This window comes from Hetaerina americana, unplaced genomic scaffold, assembly GCF_022747635.1.
Source record: "Hetaerina americana unplaced genomic scaffold, ioHetAmer1.1.p SCAF_2, whole genome shotgun sequence".
NCBI lineage: Eukaryota > Metazoa > Arthropoda > Insecta > Odonata > Calopterygidae > Hetaerina > Hetaerina americana.
This window is the reverse complement of record NW_027286763.1, coordinates 2,259,327-2,269,041: the sequence shown is the minus strand read 5'-3', so window position 1 is coordinate 2,269,041 and position 9,715 is coordinate 2,259,327. Positions and strand designations below refer to the sequence as shown.

General features: G+C 37.0%; 1 protein-coding gene across 1 annotated transcript; it reads right to left on the bottom strand.

Moving 5' to 3' along the window:
- Positions 1-1,016: 1,016 nt before the first annotated feature.
- On the bottom strand, positions 1,017-9,282 carry LOC139688345 (uncharacterized). The gene is made up of 5 exons (XM_071585857.1): positions 9,170-9,282; positions 9,042-9,107; positions 3,509-3,681; positions 2,375-2,451; positions 1,017-1,239 (listed from the first exon to the last, which is right to left on the bottom strand). The coding sequence occupies exons 1-5, from the start codon at positions 9,227-9,229 to the stop codon at positions 1,121-1,123; spliced, it is 495 nt and encodes a 164-aa protein (XP_071441958.1). The 5' UTR covers positions 9,230-9,282; the 3' UTR covers positions 1,017-1,120.
- Between the last annotated feature and the right edge of the window lie 433 nt (positions 9,283-9,715).

The following is a 9,715-nucleotide window of genomic DNA, read 5'->3' as shown; positions in this document are numbered from 1 at the left end:
GTTTAAATTCCATAAGAGTAGGCTAGTGTATGTGATTAGTTTTCTGGCCTGCTTACCCTGATATTTGAATTTCACACACCGCCGAGCTTAGTATTGGTTGAACCCCGACCATCACCTATCAATGTGACCTTCAGTTTGATAACTGCTTGTACGGTTAGCATGGAATACGCATATCTCAGTACCATGTTCACAATAGATTTTTCTAACTGGAGCCATAATAAGAAGAAATGGACAAAATGAGAAACATGGGATTTTAATCAACTATGCCTTTTAAAGAAAATTTCAAATTATTCATACAATCTTTTCCGTGAATTTATGAAAATATAAATATTAAAATTATAATCACTAGCAAAGAAAATAATGTTTGAGGCAACTACAGAGTTTTATTCTGTGAAGTGAAGATGGAGGTAAGAACTTGGAATAATGTTATTAAAATAATACAAAGTAGGACAGCATGACTTGATAACAAAATTTTATGCTTTCAACTTAAGTTTGTGTTGATATCAATGATTTACTTACAAACAAACAACCTATACCAAAGACTTCCTATTATTTCTTAAATTTGTAATAGATGAATATATATGGATAACCTGCAATAAATCAACACTAGATAAGTGGCTGCTAATGACAGTAAAAATATACACTCCTTTTTGAGCATAATTATTCAAAATGAGAGTTCCAAGCTGGTTCACACATGTAAGCATTCAATATTCGTATCAAAGTTAGCTCTTTCGATGAAATGAACTTAACACTTAGCTCATATCACCAACACTTGTAAAAATAATATTGTGCACAATAAAATAAATTAAAAAATATATAGACACATGGAGCATTCATCTCTCATAAATTCTAAACTAGGAAGAATTTCCATCCAAAATATCAACTTAAATGATAGCTCTCAGAGCAACTATTTCAAAATAAAAAAATATTTATAAAATAATAATAAATTCAACTTGTCTTAAAACGGGCAACCTTTGCCGAACAAAACTTATCCCGCATTATGACATATGCACAGAGTGTGTGAAACAATAAAATAATTCTGTGGCGTACTTTTTTAAGACTCGACTGTATCAAAAAGACCTTGCTGAAAGCCAAAATTAGCTCAACAGCAGTGAACACCTTAAATATCCATGAAGGCCTCAGAGTCATTTTCAGTTTTTATGACAACTCCTGAGGTGAAATCCATTTTAGCCATTGAATCAGCAGGCACTGCACACCCATAGTAATTCCCGCTGGCATCTGAAATGAAAAAACCCCAACGTTGATGAAAGGTCAGCAGGTAAAACATAAGGTGTAATAATTTAAGGAAACCACTTAACTTATTCAACCCATTTCAATATCTATTACAGGGCGTAAATTGTGGATTCAGAGTCATAAAATGTTTAAAAGTAAATTCTCATACAATGAAATGTAAACATGCCATACCCTAACTGTGAGGATGGAGTGATGCCAAAAGAGGAAGAGTGCCAAATCAATTTTTTTGAATGAGTATGAAAATTGGAATAGTTGCCACAGTAGCCAAGAATGAGATTTGCCAACATATTATTGGTTTATTAATATCAACTGCTATTTTTTCTCCCCAATAAGATTCCTCGGGCAGTAGGAATGAAAAACCAGGACGGCCTAGACGGTCAATAATTTCTCTTTCTGACTCTGACAAGTCTTTACAAACAAATCAATTTTAGTGAGGGCAGGGATAGGGTTTTCATTTGTGCAAGGAAGCATCAAATGTTACTCTGCTCTTGGCACCAAAATGTCTAGTTCCAGCTCTGATTTGACTTTAGCCAACATCGCATGGCAAGAGGTTGACTTGGCCTTTGGCCTTCAATGATAAGCATAAAAAAAGATTCTTTCCTGTAACGAGCTACATCAAAAAAGGAAAACAACAGATGCACCAAGTGTTTGGGTGCCAGTTGAAGAGAGGATATTGCCTTGTAGACAAGACAAGTCTCCACTCATTGACTTTAGAGCAAGTGGGCCCAGGTGAGGGGGGAGGCAACAAAATGGAAGTGATATTAAGTGAAAACTCATCAAAAACCTTTCTTCTTGGCTTGTCAGTCGCCATATTTTCTGAACCACTACCCTCATATTAGATCAAGTATTTATTCTTCAAAACGTTTGCATCTTGCTTTGTTCTTAGTAGCAGAAATATTCTAAAATTGTTTTTTTTGCAATTTCTGAGAGAAGGCAGAAGTTAAAAAAGGGCTATAATTCAATTAAACAATACAATTAAAAAAGTAATCTTTCTGGAGTTACAGGCAGTAATAATAACATGACAAATTAACTAGGCAATAGACCACTACAATAAAGAGAATTGAAAAATAATCAAAAGTAACATATTTGATCACCAATCAGTTAATTACATCATATTTACCAGTATTGCTCTCGGGTAAAGTTCCATGATGTCCTCCACAAATCAGTTTCTCTTTCCTGGTTCCATTATAGTCATACCTTGTGATAGAGAAGGAAGAGCTATCAACAACCATACCAAAGAAAAAAATGTGTTTTCACTAAAGCACACGATCATCTAGCTGGGCCAAGGAACGCTTGATTTCTATTGATATGAAATGAAATAATTTACTTTTTAATTCCACACACAAAAAAGTAAATTGTTTCATTTCACTATGCTATGCAAATTCCAAAAAGTTACACCTGATACAACAAGGCTTGATTTCTATTTTATGCGTCTAGTCCAAAGTCTAATAAGTGCTGAGGGCACTCACATGTATTCCAAATTTACGGTGACAAGACCACCTTCCCCTGGGGAAAGAAGGAACTGAGGAGAAGGTTCCAAGAGGAGAGGATGCTGGATGGAAGGGAAAGGCAGGGAAAGGTTTGGAAGGGGAAGAAGGTGGGACTGATATGGAAGGATTCGGGAGTGGAGGTGGAATATCTGGAGGCTGGGGTAATGATTGTCTGATCCCTGGCTCATTCCAGGAACCTTCCTGGCCACAAGTGTTCCCGTTCTATTGTTTTAAGTTTATTTGAGTGGAGGATGGGAGGACTGCTAGAATAGAGACACTATATTTATTTATCGTTTATAAAATGGAGAGATATGTTCAGAGGCATGCTTTGGGATTGGGAGCATCCCGAACAGGGAAGAATTCTTCCACGAGGTTCAAAGACATAATGAATTACAAATATTACAAAATTTTACAAAAATTATTCGCACATTTGATTAAAGGGGGTGGAGTGGATTACATACGTCTTGGATCACCAAATACTCAAGTCTAGTATTGACCGAAATTTTTGGCCTTATTAAAATAAAGTTTTGAGAACTTTTCTATGATTACAGCAATATGTACTATCATGTCATATCACCACTACACAAATGCTGCAATGCGCATTAACTCAAAGTATACACAAAAAGTGAATCTTAAATCATAAATATGTCTTATATCTGTATTACAGATGATTTTCTCAATTTATCCAGGCAATACCTTTGGAAATCATGACTAAAGCCTGAGTGTTAAATTCCAAAGTAATAAATAGTTCTGCAGATGCATACCTCTCTTTCATGTCTGCAACTGTGGAGAGCAGAAGTAGGTCTTTTGTTTTCATTTTGTCATCCTCAGGGGCTTGGGAATACTGAGCATTCAGAGAGTTATTGGATGGAATCTCAAAGGAAGGGGGAGTAGGGTTCTCAAATTGATGACCTTGGCTTTTCAGGTAGCGTGCCCACTGAAAGAAACAAAATTTTATAATTCATCTCTCACCAGAAAAACAGCAATCTTTCAAATGAAAGTCAAGGAAATCATCAACAGATGATTTCTTTTGCCTAGATTGACTTATCGACATGAAAGCCAAAGGTTAGAAAATAAGACAGGTTGACTGACATTCATGGCAATGATGAGGGATGTTCCGATGCCTTGATCCAATCTCGAAAATTAGATTCTTTCGGGCATGCAAAATACCAGTCTACTTCAGCCGTTAATTTTTTGTTTTAAGAGAATCTCCATCCACCAAGGAAAAATTTGAGTTTGGGCAGAGATAAAAACATCTGATGGAGTTAAAATCAGGCAAATAAGGCCGGTCTGGCAACAATTCATATCTTAGTCCACATTTTTTGCCATGGCAACAACACTTGTGTGGGGGCATTAAATTGTCTTGACGAAAGATGACTTTCTTCCTAGCCAAACCTGGCCTTTTTTCTCGTATCTTTAGCTGTAGTTGGTCCAGGAGGTTAGCACAGTATTGCCCAGTGCATCAGTAGAATCCCTTCAGCATTCCAGAAAACTGAAGCCATCGCCTTTCCAGATGACCGTGCTGGCTTTGTTTTCTTTGGTGGTGGTGAATCAACATGATTCAATTGCTTTCACTGCTGTTTTTGTCTTTGGGGTATAGTAGTGGACCCAAGTTTCATCTGTGGTTACAAACTGGCACAGAAAATCTTTTTGGTTTTCTCTGACCATAAAATGGGTCAAATATTATCAGAAATTTCCATTCTGATGTGTTTGTAATCCTGTGTAAAGACCCATTCAGCAGATAATTTTCTTACGTCCAATTCTACCGTTAAAATATGATGCCCATTCAAATGCTATGCATTGCTGGTGGGACACTTGGCAATTAGAATTAAACTATAGTAAAAGTGATTACACATACATTTTTGGAAAAAGAGCCACTCCCTCCTGAATGCCTGCTGCATCAGGAACACCGAAATGGAATGTGTAGACTCAATTAAATGCCTGGGTGCTGCCCTCACTCACAATCTATCCTGAGTGAAACACGTACAAGGAATAAGTGGAAAAGCCAGCAAAAAATAGGGATTTATTAGAAGAGTACTAAGTAAATGTGATGAAAAAGTCAAAGAGAAATGTTATCTGTCGCTGGTTAGGCCTCATTTAGTATATGCTGCCTAAAGTATGTGTATGGGATCCCCACGAAGTTGGATTGATTTCCGCATTGGATCGCATGGAGCGTAGAGGAGCTAGATTTGAAAAACGTTGTAATGATAAACTTAGCAGGGTATCCAAAATATTAGAGGAGCTAGGCTGGGAACCACTCAATGGGGCAAAGGTTAAATTAGGGATTAAATCTCTTTCATAAATTGGATGGACATCTGTTAAGCAGCTATGCTGAAAATGTATTATTACCCCATCATACTATGACAGGAGAGACCGTGTTAGTAAAATTAAAGAGATTAATTGTATAACGGATAGATTTAGGAGGTCATTTTGTCCACAAACGATGGGGGGGGGGTCATAATAACGTCTTCCGACTGTGGTAGGGGGTGAAGATATTCAGGTCAGAATTAGTCATGGATGTATTCACCCCCTGCCACACACCCTAGCAATGGTTTGCAGGGTACTAAAATAAATAAATAAATAACATTCCTACAGCATCAGCATATTCTTGCACTTTCAGTCAGTGATCCTCCATGACAATTTTATGCACTTTTGCAATAATTTCTGGCATAAAGGCATATTTTGGCAGACTACTACAAAGCATCATCATCTAAGCTGTCCTGACCTAACAAACTAGCTTTCCCACTAGGCAACAGTTGAATCTAAAGGAGCAGTCACCCAGAGTCTTATGGAAATATTCCCTCGTCCTCCTTGCTCTTCATAGCAGTGGACAGAGCAGGGCTAAATTGCTATCTGAAGGGAGCTAAAAAATATTAATGACAAAGAAGATGTTATTGAAACTGCCTGTCAATAAAAATGCAATGGAAAATGTGATAAGATTAAACAATGTATTTTCCGACTTTTTGTTACACAACATAAAGGGGAATGTAAATTCTCAGAATGTTCCGACAGAACAGAAAAATAAAACGTGTAAGACCCTCATAAACATATAGAAGAGGAAACTCTGGAAGAAAAATCAAAAGTCTGCCAACAGCAACGGCAGCGAAAGTGCCTCCAAGCAGAGTATACCGATAGTGTCACCACAGACAATAGACATGCTATGCCATAATAATATTTATTAACCAAATAGCTACACATACCACTACGTAGGATGTCAAGGAAATCAAAGAAACACTGAAATTACTGCAATAGAGTGACATTAATATGATTGCTCAAGTAAAATTCTCAATTACCTTCTTGAGCCAGTCAGTCCAGCTGTATGTGGTAGTTCCACATGCAGTTGAACTGACTGGCTAGAGTTGGCTCAAAAATACCAGGGAAACGCATTTCAGTGGCTAAAGTTTGTCAATACTCTAAATTGAGTTACTCAGAAGAATTATTCTCACTTTTCACTACGGCAATGCACATTGCTTCTGAAGTTGAATTTATTTATTGAACATGTAATTAAACAACTTGGCTTTTCCACATATTTCGTTTCTATGTGGAAAAGCCAAGTGTTTTAATTTCATGTTCAATATGAAGATTTTCCACCAAGTGACGCCAGAAACTGTTGAATTTATTTAAGTTCCCTAACATGAATTAAGCAGTGATAATAGCAAACATTAAAAACCATCATCACTCTTCACCAAAGAGTGGACAGTGACCTTGGCAGCCGTAAATGGTTATGATTCTAATAGGTTTTCCGTGACATAAGCAGAGCCTCTGTACTTCTCATATGCTCCCTAAGCCTTTGAACAAGCTTAAAGGTGACTTTGGGACATGAAAAAGTAGGCAAGCCTCAAATGTTATTCAGGAACCAAGTTTTTAGTCTCTTGACTAGGCAGACTTTCTCCAAAAGTTTTTCAAACACCCGCTACATGACAGTTAATGGTAAGCTTATAGTCAATCAGTCTTACTATTAGTCATTTGACCAAGTTCTCAACTTTTCCAGCACTTCTAAGGTAACCCAGAAGGGAAACTTTAACTTCAATAATCAACAACCCTAGAGATCTAATGAGGGATTTTTCTGTGGGTGGATTTGGATTGATGCTACGGTTGCAAATGACTAAGTTACACAGTAAGCTTGGTTGATGTACTTATTAATTTGAGAGTTAACATTAAAATATCTGATACAAACCCTTTATTGGTTGGGGTATCTCTGACATATTCTCACGGGTGCAAACATGTCATAGCATAAGGGTTGTTATGAGTATGAGCTTATTCCCCAATCAATTAGAGTACATACTCTTCCACAAGTAAATTTTAATGGTTCGCACTTTCTTTGTGGTTGATGACTATCTGACTAGGAATAGGGATAATAATTAAGAATGGAGCCATCAAATCATTTGATTAGTTTAAGGAATGAAGGCACTTTTGCCTCTTGAAATGCTAAAAAGGACATAATGATCCTCAACCACCAGCCAAGAAGAAAAATAAATAGCAGCAAATGAGACAGACACGAGACAACGATTTTCTGCTAGAGATTAGGATCTGGTTGACTAACTGCAAATGTGAAATTTGCACAAAATATTTGCTTAAACATTTGGAGTCACTGTAAAGCAGTTGCCTCTGATTACACTTGCTCTAATTAAAACTTTTTCATTAATAATGGTCAGACTATTTTACGACATAAATATTTCTGAAAAGAATTCCCAGGAATTTTTCAATATTGTAGAGATTTTGTAATTAGTATTTTCAGGGGCAAACATAAAAAATTCAGTTTCAAGTTTACTTATGAGTTCACTTTGCGCACCCTTATATGAATCACTCCTAATTTTCTACAACCAAAGATTTTATCTTATCCTGGATGCTATTAATTGCAATTGCTGCCATCGTAGTCTAGTGAGTACAGCGCTTCACTACTGACCAAAGGGCCCAGATTTGACTCCCATTGACACCTTTGGGCGCCCTCACCTGCACCCAAGCAGAATGATTCTTCAGGTGATAGATGTTCCTTGGAAACCGCAGGCTGGAAGGGACTGTCCCCTTGATACCCTGAAGGGCAAATTTGACACCCTATTTGTCGCTTAGAATAAGGCGAGCTCTACCCTCACCCATTAAACCTACCCTCAGGCTGATTACTGTGGTTGGCAGGGGTCTGGACATATCTCACAGTCTACCTTGGAGATACACCATGATCCTTAGGGTAACTTTGTAAAGATGGCCAGCTGGGCATTGAAGATGCAGTCTATTCCAGTCAGCTAACATGGGTCGAGTAACAAAAATTTCTACTGAAGAATATCATATCCAAATGGCAAATGCCTGCGAAATCCATGGCAATTCACTGCAGCAGGAACAGATTAGGGAAGTACTTGCATAATAGATGCACCACTCAGAGTGACAAATTGGGATTTTCTGTCTCCTTGATAAAAAAATTCGAGATTGACTCGGAAAAAAAACCTAATTAGCCACTATATTTGAGGCTGGTAATTGAACAGATATCAATTCATTGCAGAAGGGCAAAATTATTCGAATTTAACTGTCTGATACAGATTCAGAAAGTGTTTCTTTCAGTGAAGGAAAATTCTTTTCAAGAAGTCCATTAAAACAATCAGAATAGTAGAAATTATATCTTTTGACTTCGTTTGCCCAATTAATATGAATCATCACCTGAAGTAGGCAAATATTACCCTTTTGACTGATGATTTTATCACGAAGATTTTTTTTACAATCAATAAGGGGCTCTTGAAAGATAACCTTCAAGGAATCTATTCAAAATGGAATAAAAATGTCTCATAGGAGTTATTATATAGGTAAAAATTATTGCGGGAACGAGCAGTAGTCAATTTGAAGATTCCCTAAGAGTTCATGTAAGGAATCCGACATAAAAAGTTATAAAACAAATTTCCAGAATTAGGTAGGGACTTATTAAATACTAGCGTTTATTTCGGAATACTAGGCGTTACCTGGAAATCGGAAAAAATATGGCTACATATCTGAATATTTGAGATTGAAATTCTATCGATTTGATGAATATTACATTAGTAAAAATGTATAAATACAAGATGGAAATGGTAACGTGCAGTCATTTTAACGTATGCCATGCCCCGCAGGGCTGAGATGAATTTTCGGTTCTGTTTTACTCATTTTTCACATAATTTATGGTTTTCTGTTTAGTACGTGCATTGTGTTCCCATCCGACGTCTATTGGAATATTGTTATCTTTCTGGAGGTCACATTAAAAAAAGTACAGCACACAAATTCGAATACATTAAAAAATTGACAGACCAGCCAAAACACAAAAAATGTGACACTTACGTTATGATAGCAGTTCGGATACAATTGTTGCAGAAGCCACCTTGGGTTGAAGTAATATCTGGGAACCTGAAACAATTTCTTGGTCATAATAACGTATTTGGCCAAATTTCAACAAAATTGAAACTTACGCTTTCTGTAGAGTCGTGAGTTTTAAAACAAGTGCTCGCAATCAATTCGTAAGCCCACATATCTTCCCTAATCGAACGACGAACTGACACTTCACTTATCCTTCTTTCGCCAAACCTTCGTCCTCGACTTCTTGAATTTGTGTTCTGGAAATGCATATTTCTTAGTCAATGTAACCTGGTACCTCGAATAAGATTTCTCAATTTCAAATTTGAGCAAAGCGAAAAAATCGTGTACTGCTGATTGTACTGAACTTCAACGCTCTACTCCCTGCCACTATGGCCGACGACGATCTTCTTCTTCAGCCAGCTGAAAGAAACATTCAAATGACTCGAGCTTCTTTTGTTTTCATTCCAGCTCACCATCTCGGGGATACTCGTTAATTTCTATTACATGGAGCCACTGTTGCAATTGTCGTCATTGCTGTATTAGTTTGTAACTACTTGTCTCGGAACATTGTGTCTTACTTTGTTTCATTTTAAGAATTGGAAGCCTGCTACTGAACTCCACGCGACCCATTCACTGCAAATATCGGAAGGAAGCATCTG